General features: G+C 35.7%; 1 protein-coding gene across 2 annotated transcripts in view; it reads left to right on the plus strand.

Moving 5' to 3' along the window:
• DIAPH3 (diaphanous related formin 3) overlaps positions 1 to 17049 on the plus strand; it is a 256020-nt gene that overhangs the window by 185247 nt on the left and 53724 nt on the right. For both annotated transcript variants that reach the window (XM_074815569.1, XM_074815570.1), the window contains 2 exons: positions 7764 to 7859; positions 8266 to 8325. In XM_074815569.1, the coding sequence (XP_074671670.1) occupies positions 7764 to 7859; positions 8266 to 8325 (156 nt within the window). The remainder of the gene's footprint in view (positions 1 to 7763; positions 7860 to 8265; positions 8326 to 17049) is intronic.

The following is a 17049-nucleotide window of genomic DNA, read 5'->3' on the forward strand; positions in this document are numbered from 1 at the left end:
GCTATATGTAATGCATTACTAGAATATCCTGTATTGCTGAGTTGGTGAGAGAGTAGGTGTGTACACGGATAAATCATTTCATTTTCAGAATGCTAGTTACTGTTTCTGTGAACTTAGTGGAAAGGTAACCTCTTTTTTTATTGTAGCCATGTTTAGAGTTCCTGTTGTCGATAAACAACCTGTTCTAGTGTTTGACCACTCTCAACAGGGAAAAAAAAATATTTATCTTTGGATGCAATTTCCTGTAATTGAATTTGTGCTCATTGCCTCCTATCCTGTTTCTGGGTACCTCTGAGATGAGTCTGGCTCAGTCATCTTTACACCTCACCCAGTCCCCCATCAGGTATTTGATTGAGAAGATCCCCCTGAGTCTTCTCTTCTCTAGGTGGAACAGTCCCAGCAATCTCAGCATGTTCTCATATGAGAGATGCTCCAGTCCCTTGATCATCATTGTGGCCCTTGACTGACTTGGGTATGTTTGTGTCTCCCTTGTACCAGCGAGCCTGGACTGAACCCAGCACTGCAGATGTGCCTCACCAGTGCTGAGTACAGGGGAAAGATGAGCTCTCTTGACCTGTTGTCAATACTCTTCTTTGGTTGTGTTTGCCATAGCACAGTACACGACACTGACTCATGGTCAGTATGTTGTCCACCAGAATCCCCGGTTATTTTTTTTTGAAAGCTGCTTTCCAGGCAGTTGGCCCCCACCTGTGCTGGTTTATGGGGTTATGCTCACCACATGCAGGTCTTTTTATTGAATTTCATCAGAAGTCCTGTCTGCTCATTTCTTCAACTTGTCAGGGTCCTTCCAAATGGCAGTACAACCATCTCATGTATCAACCATTACTCTGAATTTTGCGCCATATGCAAATTTACTCAGGGTGCTCTCTGTCCCATCATCCAGGCACAAAGGAAGATATTGCAAATATTGGCCCCAGTATCAAGTCCTAGGGTACATCACTTCAGAGGCTTGGGATTCTGTTTATTCTTCTATAAGTCCAATTTACCTCAGGAAACCTTTTTGGGGTTCTCTCTCAGAAAAGCTTGCTCTGGCAAACTCTTTACCAGATCTGGAATCAATATAAATGTTCCTGGATAATCTCTGCATAAAGTCTGTTTACAGTGGCTTTCTTCTGTTGTCACAGAAAGAATGGCATTTATAGACAGAAGATGAACATCAGAAATGTATACATTTTTATTACAAAGTTCAATATTAAGATGATTTCACTATCAGTTCCATACTTAAATGGGAAGTTGTGATCCAGCTGAGATGCAGAATGAGGTACCTTACATCACTGAAGTATTTTTGTATCTCTGTGATACAGAATCATCTCTAAAACCACAGTTTACCTTTTGTTTTTTATGGTATGAGTTATCTTACGGAAGTTAAGTTGGTGTAGTTACCAACCTTAATTACAACTGATTTGAAAAGGACAGCTGTCTTTCTGAGTTCATGAAGCATGGATGCTTAGTTTGCATTTCACTTGTTTTGAGCTCTTGCGGCGCACTTTCATTGATATGCTCAGAGTCAAAATCTATTTCTGTACCATAAAAGCACTTTATGACAACTCAGCAATGGAACTATTTCAGCAAGAGCAAACAAGATAGCATGAAACCCAGTCTCCTCAGTGTGGAGGTTTGAACTCAGCCGGCAGCCAGACGCCACATGGCTGGCCGTTCACCTCCCCCTCTGTTAAAATAGGAGAGGGACAAAAAAGGAGAGAATTCATCAGTTGAATAAAAAGAAAGAATTTACTAAATATAGCAAGAGAACAACAGTAACAATAGTGAGTCCAAAAAGAAGAAGAGTAAAATGCAGCAGTGGCTTACTGAGCGCAACGACCGCCCCCCCGCAGCAACAACACGTCCCGACGTGCAAGCCCCCGCGAGAGAGAGAGAAAGAGAGAGAGAGAGAGAGAGAGAGAGCGCCAGCCCACCTAAATCCCTGGGCATGACATCACATGGTATGAAATTCTCCAATGAAAATTAACTCCATCCTGGTCGACCAGGACACTCAGCTAGAAGATTTTTGGAATAGGTGCATCAGCCATTAGGGGAAATCATACCTTTTTATAGTACTACTCTTGCCAAGGGCTCTGAAGCCCTAGCAAAGGCTTACTACTTTGTGTTGGGCATCAGTAAGAAATGTAACTCTTCTGGTTCTGGACTAGACTGTTTATGTGATTCCTGTGAGGTATATGCGTGTGTTTCGCTTTTGGAAAGGGCTGGTATGTGTCTTTTGCCTGAAGTCACCACTGAGGAAAGACAAGTGAATAGTGATATTTCTGGCCAAAGTTGCATTTAACACGTTTTAAATCTAAAAAGGAACTGTCCTTTCAGTCAGTCCATCCAAGGCACACTTGACAGCTATTTCTGCTCTCTACAATGGAAATTTCCTTCTCAGTAATGTTACAAGGTTCTTGCAAGACTTGATCAGGAACTGTGTTCTGTTACAAGTCACAGCTCTAGTCTGTGAACCGTTATTGAAATCGAACTGATAGCCATGTATTCCTTCACTCACCTGTCAATTAAGATTATCTGATTGGCGCTATGGCTTTTACCAAAAAAACTTCAAAGCCTTAGAGCACATTCAAGTTGAAGTCTGTATATGCTGTGCATTTTCTGGACAAAGATGCACTTAACATCCACCCAAAATTTCTTTGTGAGATTGTATCTGAATTCATTGGAGTGAAGAGTCTGAGTTTCGGCAGTCACATTGTTAAACATTTTGAAACTGTTCTTTCTCTGGACATTAAGTTTGCTTTACATTTTTATTTTGACAATATAAGAGCCTTCAAAAAATCTCCTGACCTGTTCATATATAAGGCTGAGAGGTCTAGAGGTTTTTATGTGTCAGCACTGTGAATACTTCACAGAACCTGGCTGCCTGAGACTCAGACTGAAAAGATGGAACCACTTCCAAAACATGGGCACTTGTTTCTTCACTGATGGCTTCTTACTGTGATCTGCTGTTTCGCTCCCTGGAGCTTAAGTCACTCAACATTATGCCATTGCTAAAGATTTCCTCTTATGATGTTGTCCTTCAATTTTTACTCAGGTGGAGACCTTTAGTCAGCTGACCATTGTTTTGTAGGCTGTAGTGGTCAAAATTAATCATTGTACAAACAAAAATACAGGACTTTTTATTATGTCTTGAAAGTAAAGATACAACATTAATATAGTTAAAAGTTGTATCTTTCTTTTTCTCCTTCTTCACCTTGTGTAAATAGTCTGGAAAAATCTCTACTGTCATTGTCCCAAGCCTGGTATTCACTTGCCTCAGAAATTCTTGTACAATAAGGCACAAGACATGATGTAGCTAAACTTGGCAGAAGTCTGTGAAGGGATTAAATTTCACTTGATCAAAACCTGGGTACAGTATATCCAACCTGAATTATATCCTGAGCTGAAGAGAAAAAAAGCAGTTTGTATTCTAGTCAAACAAGAATAAAAAAGAATTAATTCTGGTAATTACTGAATTGTGAGATCAGGACTTAATTCTTCAAACAAGAAAAACAAATCCAATAGCTTCAGCACTCCAAGTTTGTTTTTAAATTATATAAAAACTTGAGTGGTGCCATGGAGTTACTTCAAAGATGATATAAAGATAATTAAAGTCTTTACTAATTCAGATAACTTGATGAGTAGTCCTCGAGTTTTTGCACCCTTTGCCTTCTGTTACAGCTATGAAATATTAAGGTCTGTTTTTAATGTATACATTTGTCCAAATTGTGCAGTTACAATTTCAGGTGAGGCTTAGCATTCAGAGGTTGGCTTTAGGAGCTGATCCTTTGCATTACTTACGCTGTAACAAAATGCTATATGTAATTGCAATGCTATAAATAGATCCCAGTGGAAAAATGACAGCTGAAGTCCCTGTAGATAAATCTCTTAAGTGTACAGACTGAGTAGGCAACATCAACAGAAAACATACTAAAGAATTCTTGGTTTGTTTTTTTCTGAAGCTCATTATTTCCTTCATTAAAAAGAAGCAGAATTTTTCAAATGGAGTAGCTGAATAAAGCTTTGGTTCCTTGAAAGAGGAAATAGATATACTATTATATGTTTTTCTCCTGGTAACCTGAACTTCTGGAGTCCTAGTGTTGAGTGTGATGCTTTAGTTTATATTGGACAGATGCAGAGGAACTGTAAAAATGAAACATTTTTCATCCAAAATAATCTTGTTGCACCACTCTTATTTTAAAACTATATTGCTGAAGATATTTGTGATTCTATCATGTCAGTGGACTACTGCTTCTGGAATTATGGTATAGATCATTTGTTCTTTAATAAATACATAAAATGCAGGAGTCATTACTAACTGCAGTATCTGTTGCTGTCATCCTAAGACATATTAAAGTTGTACTGTAAAGCTTATGATACTCAGCACACTAAAGGAGAAGGCTCTCTAATATTCTTAATATTTTTAAAGATGTAATTATGAAATTAGGTAGTTTATATCTGACTTGGCACTGAAATGTCAATGGCAAATCTTACCAGCTATTTTGGCAAGTTTACTTCTGCTTTACATGGTATTTAAAAGACAGTTGTATGAGTTTTAGTTAGGTATAATATTAAAAAGTATTTAAATCTATTCTACGATTGAAGGAAAAGAGATCGTTTAGATCATAAAAGGGTATATTTCTCAAAGGAATTATTGTGGGGTATGTAGCTATCTGCAAGCCAACTGGAATTACTAGTTCTAGGATGTCAAAAGATTGATACACTTGACTAATTAGGAACCCAGTTGGGACTGGTGACAGCAGTCTGCAGCAGCTTGTGAAAGCCAATTTAAAGGTCCCATAAGAAGTGTTAATATTGAACAATATTTGTGACTCTTATACAATCACTGTAACAATGTTGTAATATCTTTATCAATTGTCTGGATGAGGGGATCGAGTGCACCCTCAGCAAGTTTGCAGACAACACCAAGTTGGGCAGGAGGTAGGAAGGCTCTACAGAAGCACCTGGACAGGCTGGAGCGATGGGCCAAGGCCAATTGTGTGAGATTCAGCAAGGCTCAGTGCCAGGTCTTGCACTTGGGTCACAACAACCCCCTGCAGTGCTACAGGCTTGGGGAAAAATGGCTGGAAAGCTACCCAGCAGAAAAAGATCTGGGGGTGTTGGTCAACAGCCAGCTGAACATGAGCCAGCAGTGTGCCCAGGTGGCCAAGAAGGCCAATGGTATCCTGGCTTGTATCAGAAATAGTGTGGCCAACAGGACTAGGGAAGTGATCTTACCCCTTTACACAGCACTGGTGAGGCCACACCTCAAATACAGTGTTTGGTTTTGGGCCCCTCACTTACAAAAAAGACATTGAGGTGCTAGAGTGTGTCCAAACAAGGGTAACAAAGCTAGTGAAGGCTCTGGAGCACAAGTCTTATGAGGAGCAGCTGCAGGAACTGGGATTGTTTAGCCTGGAGAAAAGAAGGCTGAGGGGAGACCTCATTGCCCTCTACAACTACCTGAAAGGAGGTTGCAGAGAGGTGGGTGTTGTTCTTCTCTCAAGTAACAAGCAATGGGACAAGAGGAAATGGCTTCAAGTTGTGCTGGGGGAGGTTTAGATTGGATAGTAGGAAAAGTTTCTTCAATGGTTGTCAACCATTGGAAGAGGATGCCCAGGGAAGTGGTGGAGTCACCATCTCTGGAGGTATTTAAAAGATGTGTAGATGTAGTGCTTAGAGACATGGTTTAGTGGTGGACTTGGCAGTGTTAGGTTAATGGTTGGACTTGATGATCTTGAAGGTCTTTTCCAACCCAAATGATTCTATGATTCTAAGGGTGTTCTCAGACTACAGTTTTGGTTTTTAAGGACTGGCATCTTGGGAGAGCAGCAAATCAAATAATACAAGGAAGGAAGAGGATGATCCTTAGAGGATATTTTTAGGAAATTCCAAAAATTAAAACAAAATCACTTTCTAACCACAAATATACATATGGAATTAGCAGAAATTAAAGAATAGGTAAAAATGCAAGCAAAAGGAACAGAAGTGCTAACTAAATGCAATTTTTAATGTAGATTTTAAAATAAACAATTTTGGTCCTTCTGTAAATAATATAGTTGTTGCTTGTATAATAGAGAAAATGTCAAAAATGTTTATGAAAGTCTAATTTAAATTTGAGTCAATGTTAGAGAACATCTGTTGTGAGCTTTACATATGTTTATATGTGTATTTCTGTAGAATTTTTGAATATATGAACTGTTACTATTTTATAAGGAGATTACTGCTATGTGACTTTAAATTATATTTGAATGACATTTTTCTTTAATTTGTGGAGAGGACAGCTCAAATTTTGAGACAATAATTTTTTTTCTTTTTTAAATAATGATTTGTGTATCTCAGTTCCCCAAATCTTGTGCTCCTTTTTATTATGCTTTCCTCTTCTGCTTTAAATGATATCCAGGCTTAGGGTTCTCAGAAGCTAAATTAGATTCAACTCTTGACTTAGCAGTAGAATAATGACAGTAAAAATGTTTTTTTCTGGAGCGTCATACTCATGATTCAGCCCATGCTGATTTGACAGTACTTTGTCAGACCTTCCTCTCTGCAACTTTGAGCTTTTTTTGTCTGAATTATTTTTGTTGCCCTTGAAACCACTTACCTTAGAAAGATGCTAGAATTCTTTAAAGCTTATTGAAAGGTGTAATTTATTTAAAGGAGGAAAAGAAATAGAAATAGGTTGGAAAGCAACATTTCCCATAATAATTTTCACAAAATATTCAGGTCTAGAAGGTTGTCTTGCTTCCTTACTTGTAGTCCAGCACTTTCAGAATTCCTTAAATTAGTGGCCTGGCATCTCATTATACCCATCAGCTAGTTTAGATCCTGATTTGAATGTTCACTGTTAGCAATTACTGCCAAATCATGTGATGTGTCTGACTGTATCCAAGGTGTGTGTTGGCCTAGGGAGTTTTGCCCAGTGAGGCATAATGAGATTTCTGTCATGTAATTCTTTATTTGTCTGTGGTGATTTTTCATCATATAGTAAATCCCTGGAGTTGTGTTCTTTGTCCTCCCAGGCATAGACACAAGGGGTTAACAAGGTTCAAAAATCTAATATTTTCTGATGTGTTTATTTGAGGAAATAAAAGTAGGGCATTTAATGCTTGCATTTAATTATAATCTCACAGAAACATTCATAATTCTTTCAGGAGATATTATACATACATGTGTAATATGATGAGCAGAATTTTCCTGAACTACATCAATTATTTAATATTGGCCAGAGGTTATTAAATATGAAGGGAAAATGTCTTTTGATTAAAACTACCTATGGATATCACTCTGTATCCTATCTAGTCCAATACTGTTAATTCAGCTTCCTGCTGAGAAACAATTTCAGCTTTTTATAACAATAACTGAAATGATCTCTTGTCTAATACAGCGGATCATTTAAGGGACAGTTTTTGAAAGCTGACATGAAACTGATTATTTGCAGTTGCAAAAGGGTACTGAAATGAAAATATGGGTGAAATGACATTTTACTTAAAACTATGCTTGACTCTCACTATACAGAAAGTGGCATGTGGAATGAATGGAATAAAATTTGGCCTAGTTCAATGTATGGAACAACAGACCAAATCTGTTGTGATTACTTGCAAGAGAGCAATTTGTGAATGTTAAAACCTTGGTCTTAAGTTTGAAATAAATAGTTTTAATAATGCCAATTATATGTTTTATTGTTGTTGTTTATTGTTAATATTATTTATGCTTTGATATTGTAATGGTAACCTCGAGGCTTCCTTCTCTCTCCTTTACAGAAGGTGATGAGACTGGAGTGATGGATAGCCTGTTGGAGGCCTTGCAATCAGGTGCAGCTTTTCGAGACCGAAGGAAAAGGATACCAAGGTCTAAAGGTGAATACTCTATTTTGCATTTTGTTTTCCAGAGAAAGTTAAAAGTGTGATGGGTCCAGTGTTCTAGAACTTAAATGCTATCGGGTTTAATTCTCTCTTGCAATGACAACTTTCAGGGATGTTCAGGCTGTTCTGCTGACGTCAGTAGCACTTTGGAGATTAATATATTGAATTTAGCATAGCCTGATTATTATGACAAGACTCTTCGATACAGGCACATGTACTTTAACTTTTTAGGGTTTATAGTTGAATGGGGAAAGTAAAACTCATCTTGCCCCATAAGTGAATCAAATTATTTCTCCAAGAAATATCTAACTTCTAGATAATTCTGCTTAGTAATGTTGTTACGATACTCTAGTATCTTTCAAAGATGTGTTTTATTTCCATTGTTTCCTTGGTTTTGCAGACATACCACAAAATATCAGTCCAACCACGCAGCGGCCTGTACTGAAAGCTTGTAACCATGGTAATGAATCATATTCATGAATTGCATGCTCTTGCTTAGCTTATGTGGTTGATCTGTGCTTTCAAATGACTGCTGGGATTTTTTCAGTTTTCTACATTAGTGGAATACTGAAACCGTATTGGAACCTGCTTTTTAAGAATCACCTGAATATTACATCCTGAAACTGTACTTACTGTTTACTTTGCAAAGCTCTTCTATCTTTTATGGGGTTTTTATTTATTTAAAATTTGGTTATGTTTTTAAATATAGCACTTTTCTAATCCTTAAAAACATTTATGGAAGGATTTTTTAATGGATTATGGAACTATAACAAAAAGCAGAGATTGTGGAACATTTTAAATGTTACTAAGCGTTTATGATACTGAACCAGAGAACTTTTTGCATTCAGTCCATTTTCCTTTGTCTTGGTTTTCTTGATACTATAACTGGAATGGTTTAAGCTATCATTTACCAGTATAGTTCAAAAGTTATGTTGTATCAGCAAAGTAATGGTAAATTAATCAGTTACTTCATAGCAAAATAGTACTGCAATTTTTGAGCATGAGTCTTATGCATATGTTTATTCTTAAACTCCTGAACTATCTCACTGTAATCAGTAGGACTTGCTCATATGTGAAAAGTTAGTGAGGGTGTGGGTGCTTGTTAGCTTTGTTAGACAATCTACAGAATATTGTTATATTACCTGTGTTTTAATTAAGCTTGAGGAGTCCAGCATGGCTGTTTTCAGTGTCTCATAACTAGTGGTTTCAGGAAAAAGTTTATATATGTAGTACCTCCATTAAAGAAAAGTTTTTTATTGAAAATTAAAGAAAAAAAATTTCCTTTCTTAGTTTTTTAAGCAGAATGTATTTTCCTTTGATATTTAAATGCACTGCAGATTTTATAAAGCAGATGCCATCAAATTGACAATATTAATTATAACTCATGTTTAAGTGTTTATGTCTTAAGTGTCTGTAGTAAAAAAAAAGAACATACAGAATTTGGCATTATTAAACACAAAATTAAAGAAAATAGAGCTAGAAGGACAGTTTAAGGAGAATTAATTTACATATAAGAATTGGCTCAAAGAAGAATCAAGTATATTTGACAGGTGCTTGTCTAGCACATAACATATTGATATTTGAATAATGACTACAGAGAACGTCTGAATTCATCCTATAAGTGGTTTTGCTTGTAAGAATAATAAGGTTGAATGTTGCTTCTTTTCAACCCATTCTATCTATCTATCTATCTATCTATCTATCTATCTATCTATCTATCTATTTCTGGATAGCCAGTATAGTTTCCAGTTTTTAAACTAACTGCGTTTGGACAAACATTAGGGCCATGTTTTATGATTCAGGTTAAAAACAAACCCAAACCAAACCAAATAAACCCCCAGGATTTTAATTCTGCAAAATTGTAATCTAACCCAGGGATTGATTTGGACCTCAGATGGGTATAATTTGGTACTAAAGTTTGAAGTTCAGACATTTTGATTTGGAGAGAAGAGTAAAAGTAAACTCTTGAATTTTTTGTTGTTTTTACCAAAGTTGGTTTTCCATAGAGCATTTGGACACAATCTGATTCTAAGACATTTTAAAATGAATTCAGCTTTTCTTTCACCTGTCTTGTTAGCTCAGGAAGAGGATAATGCAGCTCTGAGCTGTTTTTAAGGAATTCATTAGTATGTTTTTGATTTGTTGACACTTGTCACAATATCTATATGTTACGTCTTCCTATCTTGAGCCAAACAGAGCATTAAACTTAGTGTAGATTATGGTAAGTTGTCAAAACCTTTTTGGCTATTTGATTGAAATATATATGGTCATCAGTTGCTCCAAGTTCAGCTTTGAGGTGAATTTTTTTTTTTTTTGTGCTATTCAAAGTCTATGTAGGTAAGTTGAGAATTTGCTTTTAATAATTTATTTTGTTATTGAGAAATCAGAAATTATGTGGGTAGCATACTATCTAGAATGAATACTAGACCCTGAGTATCAAAGTTTATTTTTAGATCATAATAACCTCACTGAAGTTAATGATGTGGCCAGTCAAAGCAAGAATTATAATGATAATGTTTTTTTAATTTTCTGTTTCTGAGTTCAACAATGTATAATGTCAGGGTTTTTTCAGTATTATCCTCTATCATTTTTTCTTGCACTTTATATCTAATACAGAGACATATGCAATAACCTTTCTATGTATATATGTATAATAAGTGATTAATACTGTATATAATTTTTTATTACATATGCAACTCTATAAGCAAGAAGTCTGTGATTTTAGCCCACTTCAGAAAAATTGGGTTATGTCATTAGACAGAAGTATTGGCTTGGTCTTTTATTGATTTGCTGTTTTTCCCAACCTAAAATTTCAAATGGATACTAAATTTTGTATCATGGCAAAAAAGCCACTTAAGCCACTTACTCTAAGCTTAAAATGTGTGGAGACCAATAGAAATTCTCAAGCAGCAATTCAAGCACTTTCCCTGTTTGCTTCTGTATGGGTTTTGGCTGTTTGGGTTAACTGGTAACTGGTTTGGTTTCTGCTTATTCTGCTGAGACTAACCGATTCACTTATAGTAGATATACTTTATTAATACACACTGCAGATTCATACCTAGGATGAACTTCTTTGACTCATCATGCAGTCAAAAAGAATTACAAGCCATGAATTAAAATGTCTGTCCTCTGAATCATTCAGAGTGTAGTGATCTGTTGCGCAGATGCCATCAACTTCTAGCTAATCTCTTCTGTTTCAAAACAAAACAAAAGCAAGCAAATGAATAAAAACTGTTTTAGTCTTTATGATTAAAGATATTTCTCAGAAAAAGTGGAATACACATCACACCCAAGCATAGATGGGAACTAGAGAGTAGTGGCTCCATGTCTTACAGGGGAGGGCAAAGGAGAGAAATGCAGCCAGAATATACACTTTCTCCATAGCTGTAATATAAATGAAAGCAGGAAGGAACTCTCTCAAACCATTGCCATTGTCATCCTCAGTACAATACTCCTCAAGGTACCAAACTATCGCTTTGGTTGTGAGGCTGAGCAAAGCCCTACAAAACAAAGCAATACAGAGGAGCAAGCCAATGCTACTTAGCTCTAGAACTGAGAACTGAAATTGTTTTCTTTAACTAAATGGACTGCCTAAGAAAAAAAAAGGAGGAATAGTAAATGTAGGGGAATGCTAGCCATTGGTTGGCCATTTTTCTCTTCATGATCTGTTGAGCTCCCCAGAAAGAGCAGGTAGTGTTCAGCAGATATTTCTGACTAAAAAGGAGTACTGGTTCTCACACTGCATCCCAGGGTAGCCTCTTGGGTATGTTATTTTATTTTCAGTCCTACCGCACTCTTCTTTTATTGAACAGATCGCCTCTTTCTGATATGGTATGTGGTTTTTGTCAAGTTTAAATCTACTCTATTTCTGTGATCGGAATTACCAACTGTATTTTTTCTGCTTGTGACAAGGCCCATCAAGTCAGATAATTTCTTGCTGAGGAAAAACCCTGCTGCATAACTGATAGAAATAATATACTTTTGGAATTGTTAGATCTTGGAAATGTTCTAACACCTTAAGAATACAAATAATTTTGACTAGATTTTTGTTGACATAGATATGATTGATATATTTATTTCTTTTGTTTCTGTTCATGGTACTTTGTAATTTTTAATTAACAACTGAATTACATATATGTTCAAAGCTACCTGTTAATGTTACAGTTTGTTTTAACTGCAAAAAGCTATAAACTGCAGTAAATACTGTGGTATATGCTTTTGCTGTAATTCCCATTTAGAGCACTTTATGATACAACTAGAGTATTAGTATAGTGTTAGTGTTGTACTTTGGCAAGGTTTTGGTTCAATAGCATCTAACAGGGGAGCTTTTTTAGTTTATTTAGGGAGCAGGAGAAAACACTTAATTTTCAGTGATCGGGATTTTGCACATTAGAAGATCATTTCAAGCAGCTAATAGCTATGGCTGATCCGAGTTTATCAATTATTTACAACAACAGTCAAGGCATATTTGCAGCTTGCACATTTATGTCAAGCTAGTTAAGTTCAAATACACATAGCAGTGTATACAAGGCAGCACGGAGCCCACTGCAGCACAGAAAGCTGCATTATTCACTAAGTTTGCAGTCAGGCTTTCCAGCCTGCATCAAGTTCTCTGCTGCTATGGCTACGCATTTATTTGCAGTAACATTAGCCAAGGTAATGTTATCTGAAATGCATGAATACGAATTCAAGATGCACCTTTGATTGCATGTATATATACAAATCTACAAGTAGATTGTATTCAGAAAACTGTGAGTAAGGAAAAGCTATAATAAAATGGAAGTTTAAAAATACAGATTGCTTTTTGTGACTGCAAAAATTGAAAGATATCTTTCTGTTGCAATCAGTAATTGGGTAACCTTCCAAAGGTAACAATAAGGTCTTGTTTCTATATACAAATAAAACTTCCGTGGTAAGAGATAGTCGTAATTACTATAGTGGTTTGTTCAGTAAATCTATAAACAATAGAATAATTTTCATGTCACATTTAGTCTTGTAGCATTTTAAACATCCCTGTTAAATAAAATCCTTGTCAAGCAATGTCATTCTGGCCCCAATTAAGCAGAAGAAAACCCTTTTTGAATGTTCATTGGGGTTTTTTCATCTCTTATTCGTAATAGAACTGTCATCTGAGGTTCACATTAGTGTCTCTGCTACCTTATTTTTGACAATCACAGCTGACAATGAGATCAGGCTCATCTTAATCCTTGAAACCGACAGTGCAACCTCTTAGAGGTCACTATTTTATTTCATCATTACTGTATATGACAGCAAACTATGATTGACATTTCAACGTAATTTTTCCTTATTTTATTCCTCAAGTCCGTGTATGTTGCTGTCTTTTCCACAACTGCATGTAGTGAATATTAGGGTACTGGAGAAACAATGAAACCTGTAAAAATAACTTTTTACCCAGTACACGTTGGTAGTAAAGATGCATTCTTCAGCACTATCAGTTCTTCATGGTAGATACCGTTTCAAAGGCACTATGCATGTCGACCTATTCTTCTTTCTGTATATGATCTAAAATCATCAGATTTTGTACCTCTGGTGGAGAAAATTTTTGTAAGGCCTTGTGAAGTTTTACTCAATAGACAAGTTTCCTTGGCAGAAGACTTGAAATATCTGTAGGCACTGTTATGAAATGAAAACATTTAATAGGATTTCCATTAAAAAAAACAAAACGTAGTTCTCAGTTGTTCCCCTTTAGACCAAAGCTTCACTTCAGTGTTGACTTCATAGGTCAAGTAAAATTGCTGCCTATTCTAACAGAAATAATTCCCCTTAAACCATCTGCACTGTTTATAATAAGGGGTTTTTTTCCTAGAGCAGACAGCAGAGTTCAAAGAAACTGTGACCATAAGAGTCAATTTTGCATGTGTGGAAAAAAATATCCAGACAAAGAAAGGGAATTTGCTCCCTTGTTTGTTTAGAACTATTTCTGCATTGCCATAGTTGCATACACATACAGTCTCTTGCAAAGATTGCCCTGAAGAATTCACATTCCAAAATATCTAGGAATAAGATTAATTTTGATGTGAAGTTTTTAGGATCTTTTTCTAGTGATCTTCCTCTCTCATAATTTAATGTTCGAGTGGAGAAAGTATTCAAGTAGGAAGGGATGACAGCCAGGAAGAAGAGCTTTGGATGAAAAATGACAAATTGTGATTATTTTTTTTTCAGAGCCTTTCCAACAGAGTTAATAAAATCAACCTTCATAATAAAAACTGACATAAAGAGAGGTATAAACCACTTGTTGATTTAATTATTTATTTAATTTTAAATGCCAAATGCTGCAAAATGAAGGCAAGCTCTGTTAAGAATGGAAAAGGGTACTTCCAATTAATAGTAAATACATATTAGTACTGTGAAAATATTGGTATAGACAGAAAAAAAAAATTGTTAACTGCCCTTAGTATAAGCCAAACACAGACTGTCAACCTTAACACTAGTTGTATTTAGAAAAGGAGTGTGTCTATTTTATTACTCGTCTTATAAACTCTTGTGAGATTTCCCTTATCAACTCCCATGAGTAAGACGTCACTCTTATCCTCCATTCTGTGTCTTATCATAAAGAATGATATGTGAAGATAATATAGACAAGAAAGAGAGCCAAAGCTTTTTAAGAGTAAAAATTTTAGGTGCCACCTTGAGACAAGGTGGACCTTATAATGGGACTTATTCTCCACAGGTCTGACAACTTAATTCCTAAAGTGAGACCCTTTGAAGATGTCAAATTAGGCACTCAGAAGAGCTAATTGCTTTTGTAAATATCTTGCCAGTGTTCATTGGTACTAGTTGAATAAGACCGCTTCTCTTAAGGGAGGCAAGGACATTTTCTGCAAGATAAGAACTGTGGCAAAGAGGTGACATTTGAAAGCAGTGACACTGTATATTCCATAATTGCACATACAGTAAATGTCAGCTTCATAATCGTCTAGCTAGGTAACCAGATTTCCAAAAGCTACAGCAGGCGAGTTATATATTCAAAACAGTCTTCTGAACATGCATCAGTGGACAATCTTAAATCTGCGAAGGGAGCTGTAAATTACCAACAATTTACCCATATTTGTCTTTTCATTGTTTAGTCATGCAGAACTTCCCATTCGAAGACAATTACTGAGTTGATCTGTATAGCAAAGAGGTTCTGTCACTTCTCGGAGTACTTTTCAAGTCTCTTCCATATTTGTTAAACAAGATTTTAGGTATAAATTTACTAGACTCTTTCACTCCTGTTTTCTGAATGTTAAGAACAAGTAGTATCTAAACTCCTGCCTGTTTCTTCGAAGGCTTTAAGAACTCTAATCCAAATAGAATATATGATTCATCTATCGACTGAACAACAGCCATATGCTCTTTATATTGTTATATATCTTTCTCTCTTCTTAAGGGGGTTATCTTTCATTTAAAAAAAAAAAAAAGTGAAATGTAGGTAAATTTTGTCAGCTAGACTTTAGAATTTAGTTTTCTCTGGATAAAACTCCACTGGGGACAAAATCTGAGATGGAAAAAACCAGTTGTATCAGCCCTGACCCAAGGTTTGTGACTCAAGCAATGTCTGGTTAATGCAAAATTGTTTAGTCAGTAATTCAAGAAATGCAGAGAAGGCACAAAACATTACTCATTAAATTCTTTAAGCACACTTCTTAATTCATCTTTCTTTGCCATGTAAGTGAATGTGTTCCCTTAATGTGCTGGGGTTTTTTTCCTCTTTGGGGAGAATTTAGTTTCATTTTTTTTGGAAGTAGTTGTTACAACAGAGCAAAAAAGTACAGTGTAAAAGAAATACTGGAGTTATGTTTCTGCCTGATTTTTTTTTCATTATAAGCCAATCCTCTGCAAAGGTACAAGTAAAAGACACTAAAGAGATGCAGGAGAAACAAAGGTATCCTGCAGCCTCTTCCCTTTGTTGGGGTAGGAACACTTGGAAGCTTTACTTTCAAGTTTTGGAATACTCTGAATGGAAATTGGCGTTTCATTTGAACCAGAACTGGTTGTTGTGTCTGTAAGTTGCTTGATAAATGTGGTATCATCTTTGTTTTATTCCAAAAATAGGTAAGTCTTGTGTATTTCCGTCATACATGCCTGAGGCAAAATCTACATCAATCACACAGCAAAATAATCAGAAGCCTCAAGAGATTTTTCTTGGTGGCTCAAACTTCAAGATCATGAGTGGAAAAGGAAGGAGATATAGGGGGCAAATGCAGCTTTCACATGAATGGCAGAAGGAAAGATGATAGCCAGACTTACACTGAATGATCTGGAGTAGTGTGAGTTAGTTGGACTGTAATTCCTCTTTTCTTATGTTGATGAACTTTACAAATCAAAGATAAGAAGCTATAGTTTAAGTAATTTCAGAAAAGAATATATGTATTTTGGAGGATATTGGTCTCATAAGAATCTATTCACTTTCAGCATACACTGTAGTTTGACCCTTTTTCTTGGCATGGTAACGCTTTTCTTTAAAAAAACTCTCTAAAGCAGTATCATTTTAACCAAACAGAAAAATTACTTGAAGTCAATGCAATTTCCTAGCAGGTTTTACTTCCTCAAGATTTGCAAAAACTAGGATTGCTAATATATACTTTTTTTTTCTTTGAAAGACTACAAAAATGCCTTATTGGTAGGTGTGGTCTTTCTGTTATGATATTTTGTCATGATATCTTCAAAAGAAGATTTTTTTGTAATGGTAAGTTTTTTTTTATTTTACTGGGGGAAATTTATTTTCTCATGCTTTATTGTCTCATGATATTTATCTAACTCCATATAGAAGAATCTGTTATCTGACCCTACAAGTTTGATCATATTTGCCTTAGGTTTTCAAAAATCTAAAAACTGAGGTTTAGAAAAGTAAGAGTGAATTTATTCTACATTGTATTCAAACTTGCAGTGCTTGATTTTCTCTCTCCTTGTGGCATAGCAAAATGATAAACTAAGAAATTGAAAAGATAACATCAAGAATACTTAGTGACATAAACAGGGAAATGGAATGAAATCTCAGCAGATTTTCAGCATGGGCAAATAATTATTCCAGATTTTTTTCTTTTTATGTGTTTTCTAAGGCTTTAAGCCTGTTTCTTTGGATTTGAAAAGAGATGACTGTACATGGTATGTTACAGTACAGTGCACATACAGATACATGAATTAGCTCTGGACAGACTACTTTGTCTACTTGAAGAAGGAT

This window comes from Strix aluco, chromosome 2, assembly GCF_031877795.1.
Source record: "Strix aluco isolate bStrAlu1 chromosome 2, bStrAlu1.hap1, whole genome shotgun sequence".
In the NCBI taxonomy this organism is placed as follows: Eukaryota; Metazoa; Chordata; class Aves; order Strigiformes; family Strigidae; genus Strix; species Strix aluco.